The sequence below is a fragment of the Pelophylax lessonae genome, assembly GCF_965119305.1.
Source record: "Pelophylax lessonae genome assembly, chromosome: 6".
Taxonomy (NCBI): Eukaryota; Metazoa; Chordata; class Amphibia; order Anura; family Ranidae; genus Pelophylax; species Pelophylax lessonae.
The window spans coordinates 111,983,413-111,999,726 of record NC_138773.1 but is presented as its reverse complement, the minus strand read 5'-3'; the positions used below and the strand labels follow the sequence as shown (position 1 = coordinate 111,999,726).

Below are 16,314 nucleotides of genomic sequence, written 5' to 3'. Positions count from 1 at the left end.
CATTCCTTGTGTTCTTTAGCCCAAACAAGTCTCTTCTGCTTGTTGCCTTTCTTTAGCAGTGGTTTCCTAGCAGATATTCTACCACGAAGGCCTGATTCACACAGTCTCCTCTTAACAGTTGTTCTAGAGATGTGTCTGCTGCTAGAACTCCGTGTGCCATTGACCTGGTCTCTAATCTGAGCTGCTCTTAACCTGTGATTTCTGAGGCTGGTGACTCCGATGAACTTATCCTCCGCAGCAGAGGTGACTCTTGGTCTTCCTTTCCTGGGGCAGTCCGCATGTGAGCCAGTTTCTTTGTAGCGCTTGATGGTTTTTGTGACTGCACTTGGGGACACTTTCAAAGTTTTCCCAATTTTTCGGACTGACTGACTGACCTTCATTTCTTAAAGTAATGATGGCCACTCGTTTTCCTGTACTTAGCTGCTTTTTTCTTGCCATAATACAAATTCTAACCGTCTTTTCAGTAGGACTATTAGCTGTGTATCCACCTGACTTCTGCACAACACAACTGATGGTCCCAACCCCATTTGTAAGGCAAGAAATCACACTTATTAAACCTGACAGGGCACACCTGTGAAGTGAAAACCATTTCAGGTGACTACCTCTTGAAGTGTGACTCTACAATTTTCATAGTCATGAAAATAAAGAAAACTCTTTGAATGAGAAGGTGTGTCCAAACTTTTGGTCTGTACTGTATATACATACTATAGTTTGTAAATGCTTTCACACATAGCCAATTAATATACACTTGATTTTTTTTAACCAAAGACATGTAGCAGAATATAGTTTGGCCTAAATCTATTAGGAAATGTGACATTATTGGATATGTTTTATAACCAAAAGTAGAAAATATTGGGACTTTTTTTTTTTTTTTCAAAATATTCATTTTATTTTGTTTACATAGCAAAAAAAAAAATAAACTAGTGGTGATCAAATTCCCCCAAAAGAAATCTGTTTGTGAAAAATGTAATTTGCGTATAGTGTTGCATGATGATGCAATTGCCAGTTAAAGTTGCACAGTGCTGAATAGCAAAAAATGGCTTGTCATGAAAGGGGTATAACCTTCCGGAGCTCAAGTGGTTAAAGCACATGCATTGGGTACTAAGTGTTGAATGCTTAATCTACATGATCTTCGGATGAGGTTTAAGCACTGAGGAGATAATACACATGAGGGGAACTTACCTACAGTAAGTGCAGAAGGATGGACACTAAGGGGTAATTGCACATGAGCTGGGGCTGAGTGCTAAGGGGTTAAGGTTTCTATCTTGGGGACAGGCCGAAGAGGAGGTAATGCACAAAAAATATATTATTTATAGAGATAATCTGATTACATTAAAATGCTGTATATTCTTGTATAAAGTATGTTTGTTTCCTTAAAAAAAAAAAATGCTCACTGTTTTTAATCAGGTAAAATTTGCTTGTGTTGATTCGTGTATTATTTATTTGAGTGTTTGTCATCTTCCTGCATACTGCTTGTAAGAAACGGATGGATCTTCTTCATGTAGCCCACCCTACTAAGTAATCAATATTTCAGGTATAGTTTAGTGGTAATGGACAAGCTACATTACTAAGTTTCACCTGCTGGTAGCATTAAATAAACGCATAGCTGGGGAGCTATGAACCTCTCCAACTGTATGAAATACCATCTCTGTACTCTTGCTATGCGGGATCAGCTGTCAGGAAGTAATTTGTTTTTTTATTTTTTGGCAAAGGAACTCTTAATTTTTGAGTCTTAATTTAAACGTTTTTAGTCATTTTTTATTGTCTTTTGTTCATTGACAGCTAGCTTCCTATTCTTGACAATAGGGTTTATAGAGCCACCTGCAGGAGTCGTACAAGCAGAAAATAAACTCTGCACCACCCATAGGCAGTCCTAACTGTTATAAACCCCTTTATTGGCAAACCTGCTATTTCTGTATAGTGTTTAGGACCCAGTTTCCTGCAGGGACCTGTGGTTTCATAGCTTTTTTTCCTTTTCTCTGGATTTTTTTTCCTGCAGAGATCTTCAATCAACAGTAGGGCTGAGCGACAGGGCGAGATAATATAGATCCAGTAGTCACCCCACTCTGAGCAGTGAGCACACGCATACCTTTAGCTACGTGCTAGGTTGGCTGTGACAGCCCCAGTTGGGACTGGGGGAGCTGGCGAGTTAAATGTCTCACTGGGGCACATTTGACCCATGTGGGAGGCAGACCTGTCTACGAAGCATCACCTGCATACTCCACGGGAATTGTAAGTATTGCTCCCCCTCTTCCTTCTATGTGAGGTATGGGATGCGGGTGCTCTTAGGGATAGTCAGCCCTGTGGGGCTCTCCTTCTCCCATCCACGCCCTCTGTTGCTGCTGGGTTGCCTGCTGGGCCCCCTTCATCTCCTCCCACCCCCTTTTTAAGCGGTTTGTCCGCTCCTAGATCTCAAGGCCCTGAATTGCTCTGTGAGGGTGCAGAAGTTCAATATAGAATCCATCTGTTCGGTGGTGACCTCCCCTCATCGGGGGGATTTTCTGGCCTCTATTGACATCATAGGGGTGAGTTCTGGGGTCAAGCTTGGCCCAAGGTCACTGAATGCCAGAGGAATCTTAACTGCCAATCAATGTTCCGAAACTTCAGGTGATCAGGCGATGCCTGGAACAGTGGTTAGCGCTTCATTGGGAGCGCTCGGTCAGGATCCAGTCGGATAGGGGTTCAATGGCCTATGTCAAGCACCAAGGCAGAAAGAAGAGTGCTTCAGTGGCGCTTGAGGCCTCACTCATTCTCCGGTGAGCAGAGTATCATGTACCACCTCTATAGAGGTGTATCATGTATATCAGATCATAGAGGTGGTATTATGTACCACCTCTATCTGTTGTGTACATTCCAGGTGTGGAAAGCTCGCGGATAGATTACCTCAGCCTGCAAGACTTTGGATCAAGGAGAGTGGTCTCTGCATCCGGAGGTGTTTCATCAGATTTGCCTGTGGGGGGCACTCTGGTCATAGATCTAGCATCTTATTTCAACAGGAAGGTGCCAAGGACAAGGAATCCCTTGGCAGGTGCAATGGACGCCTTGATGGCGCCAATATCATCTCATTTGTGTGGTCCCTCCTGTCGAGATTCTACCTCGCCGACTGCGCAGGTGACAGTCCGAAGGGATTATGGAGGACAATAGGTTTGCTTCACCGACTCTTGTACACTGATATGGGTCGATTTTCCACCCTGCTTTACCGTCGCTGTTTTTGACAGCTTATCTATTGATTGCCAGGTTCTGGTGGGAAGGGGATTATCAGGGCCAGTGATCCCTACCATGCTAAAAGAGCAAAAATCTACCTCTAGGAAGATAAACCATAATGCTTGGACTACATATCATGGTGTGAGGCTGCAGATGTCCATCCATGTTCTTTCTCTGTGGCTCAGATTGTGACCTCAACGGGGGGTGTTGAGCAAAAGCTGGCCTTCAGTATAATCAAGGGCCAGGTTTCTGCCCTTGCAATCTTCTTTTTAACATTCCCTGGCCATGCATTGTTTGATTCGTACTTTCAACCAAGGGGTTCGATATGTGGCACCTCATGTGCATTCCCAGTTGCTGCCATGGGACTTGAACTTGGTTCTCTCTGGCCTTTGGAAGCCTCCTTTTGGGAATATTAGGGATATCCACTTGCTAACTCTCTCTCAAAGGTAGCTTTTTTGGTGACAATCCCTTCCGCAGGCAGCGTGGTCAAGTTGTCGGCCTTCTCCTTTAGGTCTCCTTATTTGGTTGTACACAAGGATAGGGTGGTTCACCTTCCATGTCTTTCATTTCTTCCAAAGGCGGTGCCTGATTTTCATTTGAATGAGGACATTGCCTACATGCTTCAAATCCTAAAAAGGTTGAGTTACACGCTTTGGATGTGCTTCGTGCAATTAGGATGTATCTGTCTGCTATGGATTCCTTTTGGAGATCGGATTCTCTTTTTGTGATCACGGACAAGCCAAGGAAGAGTCTGACAGCCTCCTCTGTCCCGGTTTCTAGGTGGATTAGGCAGATGGTAGTTCAGGCTTATACCATTAAGGTTTGGGTTCCTCCCTTTTACAAAGTAGATGTTGTTGCATCTTTGGATGCTTGTTTGGGCCGCAAAGTGTAGCAGGTGTCGGTTTGAGGTTTCTGTTCCCTTGTGTGGGGTATTTTTTTTGCAGTTGGGTTTGTGTTTGCCTCTTTGAGCTATTGTTGGACTGTTTTGGCTCTGGTTTCCCACCCCTTACTTTTTTGGCACTGCTTTGGAATGATAGATATATATGTTGGCGTTAATCGCCAACAGTACCTGCGCAAATGGCAAATTTAAATGACAATAAAGCTAAAAATGAAATAAAATGTGTACCGTGTAAATTATCTGCAGAATTAATGAATCATAAAGTGCAACATATAGGCGTGAACCATATAAAGGAGCTGCAGCTGAATCGTAAATAACGTGAGAATGGTTTAAATACACCTATGGAGGTGTACAGAGCCGCGCTCATCTAAAGTGCACTAAGTGTAGTGTTTTAATATAGTGAACCATTAACGAGTAATAGTATATATATAAATATTAATAACAATTAATATGAATATAAAGTGCATTAACAGTGGTGAATATAAAGTGCAACAACAATAAGTGAAATAAATCACATATAAAGTCCCATACACAGTGAAATAAATATAAAGTGCAGCAGCAATAAGTGAAAAAATCGCATATAGAGTCCCATGCACAAACAGACTTCAGTGCAGTCTCCAAAGGATTCTTCCACACACAACCAGATCTTCAATCCCTTCACCACATGGACACCCAATGTGTGAAAAGGCTTACCAGAAATCACCGACCCCTTAATTATAGGGGGTCAGTGTAAGCAGAATGATATTCATCAGAAGCCAATATTCCAGAGTAGATTAGACCCCTCCCGGAGGATCCACCTAGCAATCGCCAGTATAATATATAACTTCAGAATCCTTAGCCAGCCCCACGTTCCTCAGCAGTGTAAAGTAAAGGAATGGCCAATATAGTGAAGTACGTACAGGCAATATTTATTGAAATAAGGTAGATACACTTACATTTAGCAGGAAAAAAACAGGCATTGGATCAAACAAATACTAGGGATATCGGGTGGCGCTTCCACATCTCAATGCGTCTCATCCGGTCCCAGAAATAACATGGCAGTGTGATTGCACTCCTAGGTTCCGACCGGTTTCGATAGCACACAGGCCGTCATTGTCAAGGGTCATAGGGTTGCAATCGCACTAATGGATATCTTAATATACACTTCAGCCCCCTCTTTCAGCCAATTGCCTCATGCCAGTAATCTTGCACTCCCACCGGAAGTAGGTCAACGATTCACATCCTGTTTTACTCGAGTCACCCGGAAGTAGGGCAGAGTGATGCCAAGGAACTCACTTCCGCCGTTACTTCAGTGATGAATCAGCAGAAGAGATGCAAACAGGATGTTGCATCACTATGCTTACTCGCATAACCCGGAAGTAGGGCATGGTACATAACCCGGAACAGGATATTACATCACTATGCTTACTGGCATAACCCGGAAGTAGGGCATGGTACATAACCCGGAACAGGATGTTATATCACTATGCTTACTGGCATAACCCGGAAGTAGGGCATGGTACATAACCTGGAAGCTTTGGAATGTCCCTGTGTTTGAGAAAAAGAAGTTGTCTATCAATGAGCGAAAAAAAAACTGAATTTTTTGTTACCGTAAAATCTCTTTCTCTGAGTTTAATAACTGACACAACACTTGCTCCTCTTTGATTGTTTTTTTTCTTTTTCTTTTTTCCGTTTGTACTGCTTTGTTACTAACTGGTTTGCAAATGGCAGAGAGGGGGCTTATACCAGCTAGGATTGCCCATAGGTGGTGTCCTACTCCTACCTAGCGGCGCTATAAACCCTATGGTCAAGAATAAGAAGCTGTGTTCCTCAATTAACTCAGAGAAAGGGATTTTACAGTGAGTAACAAAAATCCTGATATTAACATTTTTTAATTGTTAAGGGTTAGAACCTGTCAGTATTTTATTTCTCAACCCTAATACAGAGACTTCACCTTCTGTACCATTTTGATAGCCGTAAAAAAACTGTCAAGTGCTGTATCTGACCCCACTCTGTCCAAAAAATGTAAAAAATTTCAGATGTATTTTTAAATCCTGCAAACTGTTTAGCGCGGACACCTTATCTCCGAAATGCTGAAATAAATCTTTTAACATATAATTTTTTTGTATTATTAGACCCATCTTCCTCCCATGGGGCTGACAATGTCTCACAGTAAAAAACTGAACAAACAAGACAAGCTGAGGAAGCAAGCCAAGCCTCTGTATCTGAAGTCGTATGATGAAATCTCATAGTGCCTACTGGAAGGAAGGGGGGGGGGGGCAATCAGGCTGCCATACTTTTCTGTAGCCCTACTCTTGTATGAATATTGTATGCATATTATACAAGCCAGCCTAGCAAATAGAAGTGCAAGATCTCAATACTGGGGCTGCAAAAAGGAAGTATGCACTACTGTGTGCTGATTAGTGTATTTTTTGTTCAATGGTTTTTCCTCTTCCTGCACATTGCTTGTAAAAACAAATGTAACAGTGCATCACAGTGTATATATTTTTATAATTTAACAATACTGTTAACTGCTGCATTTTAATGCAATCTACACCAAATTACCTGCATGGAACAGGGCACATAGAAATTGTTTCCTCTGTCTTAGTACTGAGCTTGCATTGATCTAGCTGATCAACACAACTATTGTGAAGTCCATAGAGCAGTTCCCACTCTGTTATTGCAATAACGTTCACTTTAGTGTGATGCGCAGCAAAACGTTGTGTGTTGCCCTTCAGTCTCAATGGCACCCCTGCGCACACTCTGATGGACGTATTATGCACTGCTTGTGTGTTTCTGCATGCTGGGACGCCATTCAGAATGATATTAAGGCTACATTCACACCTGAGCGTAGCGTTTTCGCGTGTTTTTTACTGCGATTTTTACCGCGTTTTTACCGTGATTTTTACCGCGATTTACAGGCGTTTTTTGTGCAGGCGTTTTTTGATTGAATAGATACCAATGGAAAACGCCTGTAATCTGCCCAAAAAGAAGCTCATGTACTTTGAGCGTTGGGCGTTTTGCTTACAGCGTCAAAACACTCAGATGTGAACAGGGGCCATTGAAATGAATAGGATTTGTCTTGTTGGGCGTTTTGATAGCTGATCCTAGAGCAGAAAAACTCCCCAAAAACGCCCCAAAACGCCTAGATGTGAACGGAGCCTAAGACAGATGAGTTTTGTAATTTCTTCAAAGTGTGTGCTAAGCAAGAGGGTCATTTGCTGTTCCAGGATGAGTTTCCCATCTGGCCTGGGAATGCTGTAGAATTCCAACCAATAGTTAGCATGGCCTGCCAAATTGTATGTCCTGGCTAAGTTTTCTGTAGAAAATACGGTTCATTGAAGGTGATTGCATGCAATGTAGGTATTGCCTCAATACATTTTTGTTTAATAGAATCCCCTAAAATGTAGCTGTGGGGCTCATGTTTGGCATTCTGACCCACAGATGTACATTTAGGGACTAGATAAACAAATGACCTCATTATGCGTACATGGACGGCCAAGGTTTCTGTGCTGGGAACATGCTCACTGCATGCTCTCAGCATAGAGACTGAGCTGTCATAGATAGCTCCTGGTATCTGGTAATGATCAGGAGCTGGTAGGTTGGTCTTATGATCAGTCAATCACAGTAGTCATGTGATCTGGCAGCCTGTCCCACCCCCTCCCTGGTTGTGAAGACTCACTTAAAGGGATGCTGGGGCCAAAAATGTTTTATACTGTATGCTAATGTTTTAGAATTCTTGTTTCTATGTATAATTAGTAATTATGTATATACATGGAGGCAGCCATAGGCAGGCTTTCTATAGTGGCTAATCTACAAATATCTGTATTTGATAAAATAGGAACATGGAAGGGCAAAAAATGTACAAATGGAAAAGTCATAATAACATCGTTAGGCACTGCCGTTATAATAATTTTAATTAGTGTTCAAAATATGTAGATATGTATCCTTTAAACAGATGGCTTTTGTGAAATGTATATGAATAAACTGAATCTATTTATGTAACCCTCATGGTGACTGCTGTAGTATTTAGTGATAAGTTATTTGAAATAATCAACCTTCAATGCATGCATTACAAAACTGAACGGGTGTTATACGTTCTAATGAAGGCAGATCATGAAGAGGAAAGTTGCAGGCTTGAAAGGATAATATGTCTAATGTGGCTAGAACTTTTTTTCTACTAATGTCAAATTTCTTATACATAACTTTATTTTATATCTGAAAAGTTTTTTTTTTTTTTTTTTTAAAGGTGTGACTGGAGTTGCCCTTTTAAATACTAAAGTTATAGCCATTAACTTTAGTATCTGCTGTCAGTGCAGTTTTACTTTTAGCAGCTAGAAGTTAAATTGCTAAGAGCAAAAAGCAATGTTTGGATGTACTTTCTCTAATTAATACCTTTGCTCCATGTAGTGTGGTGTCCAATTTATTTTGATTGAGAGTAGTTTCCTGTCCACTTTTGAGCAAATAGAAGCTGGATAATTTGTCTTCATAGATGTCCCTAAATGCAACCTGGAATTTACCTACACCAGCAAAAGTGCCACTTGGAAGGCTCTGCACTTGTATCCATAGAAACACAAGTTTTTCTATTTTAGTGTAGAAATAAAATCTTCATGCCTTTTTTTTAATTTGCAGATTTTAGGTAATGATGTTAAAGTAGAACTATAGGCAAACCCCCCCTTTTTTTTTTAACAGAGCAAGTTAGTTATAACCCGTCAGGTTTGTTTTGCCATCTGTATCCCATTGGAGAGACTTCACTTCACTTCCTCTCTCATAGCCAAAAAGAGGCAGCGAGGGAATCCATGTTTACCTCAGAGCTAGTGTCCCCAAAACATACCTTTAACAAAAAAATTACATTTAAACTAGTAACCCCATAGGAAGTTTTCACCTCTATACCTTATTTGGTGGCATACCAAAATTTGGGATTTTTTTTCACTCTTGGTTATAACGGTAATCACCACAATTAGCAGGGTGCGGCCGGATTTGACTTCTTCTATGGCTGTTCTCACTAGTGGGAATATAATCTAACAATCGGCTTCTCTCGAATTGGAATGTTGGAAAATTCCCACTTGATCAGCACATGGAGCCAAAGCCAATCGGCAGCGCTGATCAGTATATTCTGACAGTGGAGGAGTTTCTGCTGTTAGAACACAATTGCACAGCGGGGGGGGGGGGGGGGGGGATTTCTTTATTCTCTTTGATTGTGTGGATGGAGTATCCTTTTTTCTTTTGTTTTTTTTTGTTTTAAATCACCAAAATTAAAAAACATCTATGGGCAGCTTAAGGGTCTTTTCACACGGCCGCTCCGTGTGAAAGGTCCGCTGCGGGACTTTTTTTTTTTTTTTTTTCCACGGAGCAGATGACATTTCTGTCATCCGCTCTGTGTGCCCTCATATCATCCCATCCGTTTGCGGATGATATGCGGACATAATGTAAGTATATGGCATTGCGGATGTCAGCGGATGACACCGCTGACATCCGATTTTCCTTCCTTTCCGTTTTTTACATGGAAGAAAAAATGGGGTTCTGTTCCATTCGTAAAAACGGAACAGAACTGAAAGGAGGAAAATCAGGGGTCAGCGGATGGTATTCGCTTATTCACTTACATTATGTCCGCAAATCATCCGCAAACGGATGGGATGATTTGCGGACAAGCGGAGCGGCCGTGTGAAAGGACCCTAACTGTTACTAGCCCAGCCCCTGACCTTCAACAGATAAGTGTTCATATCTGGTGATTGGCCACATTGGTGCGAGTTCACGTGCTATTGATACCGTGAAGAATTTTGCAACTACACCATTAGAGTGGCTGGAAGCCCAGGATAGTGAGTATACGGGTTAGGGGTCGGTTAATAAGAGTCTGTCCTCTTCCCCTTATGGGTGACAAAAAAAAATCTGCTATAGGAAAAATTGGTGGATACTATCTATATCTGAACTCTGTCTGAAAATAATATTTACTTGCCTGCTTTTAAAAAGGTTTGTTTTAACACTTTTTACCAACTGATGCTGAACAAGCGCAGAGAGAAAAGCAATAATGCATTTTCTGCAACTCTCATTTGATGCATCCTTGTTTAAGACTATGATTTGCCAGGTGACTGAAAGTTTTGTGTTCTGTTTTGTGTACCACCATTAAGGAAGACTTTGTACTCAAGTTTGCTGCCAAAGAACAAAAACCTGGGGAAACCACTTAATATAAATTTACGCATGTATTTTATTTGCTATTTGACACACCTCTTACACCTGGTAAAACTGAGAGCTTACTGAATGTGTTCAATATTAAAACACCCTACAAATTGAATATATACTGTAGGTATGTCTATGGAAATAGTTTTAACCAAACCTTATCGCTGATATGTGCTAGTAAGGTAAGAAGAGTATATAAAAGGCTTTGTCAGGCATGTTGCTCATGGATCAATAAATTAATTCACCAGGTCTACAAAATTGGATTAAGTTCAAATTTAATGATTTATACAACCAATTGTACACAGCAGGCTGGTATTTAAGGCACATACTATGTGACCGCTGACATTTTTTCAAACAGAATGTGTATAGCAGTAGTGCAAATAAAATAACTAGTAGGAAGAGAGAAATCCTACTCTTTACGTCATTTAATCATCCAGCTGGCAGAGGGCTGCCACACCACGGTTAATCCAATGTTTCTGAGGTTTGTCTGTGGAAAGTTCTATAGAGAGGACATAGTTGGTGGAATGGCCGGTGGTGGAGAGAGTTCCCCGCCTAGCACTGGTTTTATATACAGGACAGAAATATGAGTTTTTGTGCTCAAATTTTGCACTTTCTCCTGGTTTCAGCCATATGATAGGTAGAGGATCATACAGGATTTTGGGAAGAGATTCCCCAATCTGCATCTCTTGTCTGTCCCAGCGTGCTCCCTCTAGGAAGAGTCCTCTGATGTAAGCACCATCTTCTGGAGATGTATCTATGGTGTGCTCATAACTGGTCACCTGAAATGGAAGACAGATGAAAATTTATACAATGTGTGCAGAATACAATCAAAATGTAAGGGAAAAGCATTGTGGGTAACCAAAGCAACCATAATACTACATGTACCTTTTTAATATAGAAGATATTTTAGAAAAAAACAGGTACTGGTCAGATAAGGAATCATTCGAACACAACTGACCAGGTAATTATGTATTTTAGTACGTAGGATAATGCTAAGGCAACAGTTGTATCAATGTTTATTTGAACAATTTAATGTCTCCAGTAGTGAGGCATTTTGTTCTGGAATATGGAGGTAGTGTGGTAGGTTACCTGGGTCTTAGATGGGGTGTCCCCCAGTGAAAGTGGAGGAGATATGGACAAGAAAGTAGATGGCTTTGGCAGTTGAAAGACCTAGGTTTAAATGCCAAAATCTTTTCATATAACGCACAACCCAAGATTTCTCTATCGTTCATTGACGGACGCAGTCACTGATCTTCATATCAGTAGGGTTATACTGCCCCCTACAGGAGTAGGATACTAGGCAGAAAAAAGTTCTGGCTACGCCTATGGGCAGTCCCAGAGGGTATACCCTATCTCCCTGCTTTAGGATGTCCGTTTTAATCTGCCTAGTCAGGAGTAAGGACCTAGTTCTTTGCTGGGATCTCTGGTCCTGGCAAAAGTTTTTTTTTCTAATTCGCTTTTTCTCCTGTGAGATCTACAAGCAACTAAGCTGGATCTGGGCGACGGGCTGGATATAAAGATTCAGTGGTCACCCCAGCTGGCCAGCGAGCGTGTGCAGCCCCCAGCTCCGCGCTATGTCGGACGCGACATAGTCTCACAGGACAGGGACTGGCCCGCGAGTTAAATGTTTTGCCAGGTCGCATATGATCCTATTGGCCGACAGCCCCCCCACTTCGGCGGAGAGGGGTTCTGTCAGGAGATGGTGCCCGTCTGTTCTTGGTATGGTGAGTAAATGTTCCCTCCTCCTTCCCCTGGCAGGTTTTGGGGTGGACGCGGGCCCCTCCCTAGGACTGTCAGACCCTCACAACCCCGGATTCCCCTCTGTACTGTCGCCTCCCCCCTCACTACTGGGGCTGTGGGATGTTTGTAACTACTCCCGGGGGCTCTTCAGTGCGCTCTGCCTGACCTCTTGGGGGCGCTGTAGTGCGGTGGGATGTTTTTGGAAAAAAAACATTTCTCAACTTTTTGCTGATGGGTTCCCCTGGTGCAACATGGACCCTGCAGAACAAGTTTCCCTACCTGACCCCCTCAAGGAGGCCGCAGGGCCCCCTAGATCCCAGCTGTCCATAGATGCACTTTCAGCGGTCCTGGAATGCTTTGTGTCCCGGGTGGAGGTGGCCTTTAAAGGGTGAGGTGCCAAAAAATGCCCTCCGCCTACCGCTGCCTCATCTAATGTGTCAAATTCTGAATCTGATTCAGCCACCGCAGACGCGGGTCTCCCTCCCAGGTCTACTACCTCACTTCTGCTCCTCTGATAGTGAGGATGACATCTCTACCTCCGCCACCATGCAAGAAAAAGTGCTGGTGGACACACTGGTTGTATCTGTGCGTGAGACCCAAAAAATGGAGGACGCAGCTGCGACTGCGAAAAAGGCGCAGGTTACGTTTGGTACTCACAAGCCATCCAGAGCGGCAAAGGATTTTCCCTTTCCCGCGTATTTTGACAAAATGCTCAAAAAAGAATGGGACCACCCAAAGCATTCCCCTGGGGTGCCTAAGCAGATTGCTAGGCGCTACCCCTTTGAGGAGTCCCTTATAAAGAAGTGGACTGTGCCATCTTCGGTGGACCTTCCAGTCTCCAGACTGAATAAAGCTAAGACATCAAAGATGCCTACCTTCACATCCCAATATGGGCAGGACATCAATTGTTTCTGCACTTTGCTGTGGGAGAGGATCATTATCAGTTTGTGGCATTAACCTTTTGTCTTGCCTCTGCTCCTCGGGGCTTCACAAAGGTGTTGGCTTTGGTCCTGGCACTGTTATGACAGCGGGAAATATCGGTCCCGGGTTACCTTGACGATCTGCTTCAGCACATGGCGTCTCCCACGGTGCTGGTGACAAATTTGGAGATCACAATGAGAATTCTGGAGGAGTTCGGGTGGATTCTGAACCTTCAGAAGTTGTCCCCTTACATGAGACTGGACTATCTGGGCCTGACTTTGGACTCATCCACAGCCAGGGTGTTTCTTCATCCGGACAAACTTCAAACACTCCAGACTGCAAGCGGATTTCCTCAGTCAATAGACCTTGGATCAAGGGGAATGGGCTCTCCATCCGTAGGTGTTCCAGCAGTTGTGCCTTCGTTGGGGCACTCAAGATGTAGATCTGTTGGCATCTTGGTTCAACAGAAAAGTGCAAAGGTTTGTGGCCCACTCCGGGACCTTCTGGCAGATGCCACGGACATGCTGGTGGCCCCGTGGGGTCAGTATCGGCTATTGTATGCCTTTCCTCCTCTCAAGTTGCTGCCAAGACTTCTTCGCAGGATCGATGCAGAAGGGATTCCGGTCATTCTTGTAGCTCCGGACTGGCCTTGCTGAGCTTGGTACGTCGACCTGGTCAGGCTAGTCGCAGAGGCTCCTTGGAGACTTCCTCTCAGGCTGGATCTACTGTCTCAAGGGCCAATCTTCCATCCTGCTTTACAGTCGCTGGCTTTGTCGGCTTGGCTGTTGAAAGCCAGGTGCTGAAGGACAGGGGATTATCTGCTTCAGTGATTCTTACTCTGCTTAAAGTGAGGAAAGCGACTTCTAGGAAGATCTATCATCGTACAAGGAAGTCGTATATTGCGTGGTGTGAGTCTCTTGGGGTTCCCTACTCGCTCTTACTTGGTGGCTCGGTTCTTGGCTTTCTTTCAACGGGGAGTTGATCAAAAGTTAGCCTTGAGTACTATCAAGGGTCAGGTTTCGGCTTTGGCAATTTTCTTCATCCGGCTTCGTCCTTCCTTCTGAAGGTGGTTTCCAGTTTTCACTTAAGTGAGGACATCGTGTCTTTGTGTCCCAAGCCTAAACATCCTAAGGAAATTGCATTACATATTTTGTAATTGGTTCGGGCACTCAGGGTGTACTTGGCGTCTACTGAGTCTTTTCGAATGTCAGATTTGCTCTTTGTACTCACAGATGGCCCAAGGAAAGGGCTGCCTGCGTCTGCTGTGAATATTTCCAGGTGGACCAGACAGTTGTGCAGGCTTATTCGATTAAGGGTCAGGTTCCACCTTTCCCTGTTAAGGCACATTCTACTCTGGCGCTTAGTGCTTCCTGGGCTTTTCGCCATCAGGCATCTTTGCTTCAGGTTTGCAAGGTGGCTACCTGGTCGTCTGTTCACACTTTCACAAAGTTTTACAAGGTGGATTTGCTGGCATCTGCAGATGCCTCTTTTGGCCGCAAAATGTTTTGCGGGCTGCCGTTTAAGGGTGTTTGATGTTTTTTCAGGTGGGTCTCATCTTGTTGTTCTGATGAGTCCTATGTTGCCTGGTTGGCTATGGTTTTACCTTTAGAAATGATTTTTCTGCTGTCATTTTTATGGCACTGCTTTGGGACGTCACTCCTGATATGAAGATCAGAGACTGCGTCTGTCAATGAACGAGAGAAAATTGGATATTTGTCTTACTGTAAAATCCTTTTCTCTGATATTTATTGACGGACGCAGTACCCGCCCTTCTATTTTGAGTTGTGTTGGTATTTTATGATACTGCTTTGATACAAAACTGACATCCTATAGCAGGGAGAGAGGTTATACCCCTGGGGACTGCCCATAAGCATAACCAGAACTTTTTTCTGCCTAGTGTCCTACTCCTGTAGGGGGCAGTATAACCCTATTGATAATGAAGATCAGAGACTGCATCCGTCAATGAACATCAGAGAAAAGGATTTTACGGTAAGACAAAAATCCAAATTTTTTTGTCTACTGTTCTTAAGTGGAGGTTGTGTGTAAGAGGGTGTGTGTAATGGGCCATACACACTATAAGATTTTCTGAAGACTTTTTCCTTTAGACTTGCCAAAACCATATAATATGAGGTCAAACCCAAACACTTTCAATTTGTATGCAATCTGGCAGGCCATTGCACTACATAGAAAAGGTAAATCTGAAGGAAAAAGTCTTCAGAAAATCTTAGTGTGTATGGCCCTTAAGATGTGAACAGTTTTTAGTGGAATTCATTTGAAACATGCTGGATATAATGTATTCATTACTACTATGCATAGAGATATGGTATTTTTCACATAAATGGTCTAACATACATTTTCTGTTTGCACATCTAGCCCTATCAGAGTAGGAAACGACCTTTATTTTCTCATGTATTCGGATGCGTACAACTTCAATTGTGCTTGTGTGTGCTATTTTGGAAGGTGACTTCAGCGTTTACTAATCCTTTTTAAATAATCAGCCCCAATCCTACTTCATCTGCTGTGTCTACATATAGTGATCAGTCAACTTTCTCAAATTGTAAAAAAAAAAAATTCTCATCTCAGTTTTATCTCAAATCCACCTAAAGTTCTCCTTTACAGTATGAAAGCAATAAATTATACATTCTTTCATAACACATTTAAACATAATTGTACAGTTGTCCTCTTCAGTGAAGATAAGGCGCTATCTTAATTTCCTAAAAGTCACTCTCTAAACTGAAAAAGAGCTAAATCATACTAAAGTCACCAACTGAAACAAACAAGCCAAATTTGTGGCTTCATCAGGGCTTAAACCATTGTGAACTTATGCCCAAAATGTGCAGCAAATAAAATAGAATAAAATACAAATAGTCGCCACTGGCATGTGCCACCCAGGGCTTTTATAGCCTATTACTGGCACTCCTTGATTAACCCTCCTCTTATGTTAGCTTTCTGTTACTATCCATGATGTTAACGGGTCGGTTTTGACCCGTGTCTTAAATCAGCCATAAAATGCCCTCTGAACAATTATTTATCATCCAATTTGTTTCTTACCTCTTGGTTACCTTGTTAGGCTTCTTTATCCTTGAAAAGGTTTTAATATTTTTGGTGTGACCCCTTAGACCTTTCTTTTGATAGCATACCTCTCATTTTCAAATTTAAAAAATGGTAAAATAAAGTCAGCAACTCTGAAATGTATTGGTCCTATGTTTCTGCACTTTATTTAGAGAAGCAGACAAGCAGGCAAAGAGATAGGCCCCTCCCTAACTACAGCTCACAGGGTTGAGAGGTGATTGGCTGTCAGTGTTACGAAGCAGAGAGTGTTTATGATTTCAGTTTTGGCACTTATTAGTGTCCTAAAATCCTATATTATAACTGGGTCAGAATTGACCCTAACA

At 42.6% G+C, this 16,314-nt stretch overlaps 2 protein-coding genes across 3 annotated transcripts in view; one reads left to right on the top strand and one right to left on the bottom strand.

Moving 5' to 3' along the window:
- LYRM1 (LYR motif containing 1) overlaps nt 1-6,407 on the top strand; it is a 70,082-nt gene extending 63,675 nt beyond the window's left edge. For both annotated transcript variants that reach the window (XM_082262224.1, XM_082262223.1), the window contains exon 4: nt 6,217-6,407. In XM_082262224.1, the coding sequence (XP_082118350.1) occupies nt 6,217-6,333 (117 nt within the window). In that variant the 3' untranslated portion in view covers nt 6,334-6,407. The remainder of the gene's footprint in view (nt 1-6,216) is intronic.
- Nucleotides 6,408-10,680: 4,273 nt separating this feature from the next.
- The window catches only part of LOC309559164 (dynein axonemal heavy chain 3-like), a 480,621-nt gene continuing 474,987 nt past the window's right edge, over nt 10,681-16,314 (bottom strand). Inside the window, exon 48 of the mRNA XM_082262311.1 lies at nt 10,681-11,037. Coding sequence (XP_082118437.1) covers nt 10,684-11,037 — 354 coding nt within the window. The 3' untranslated portion in view covers nt 10,681-10,683. The remainder of the gene's footprint in view (nt 11,038-16,314) is intronic.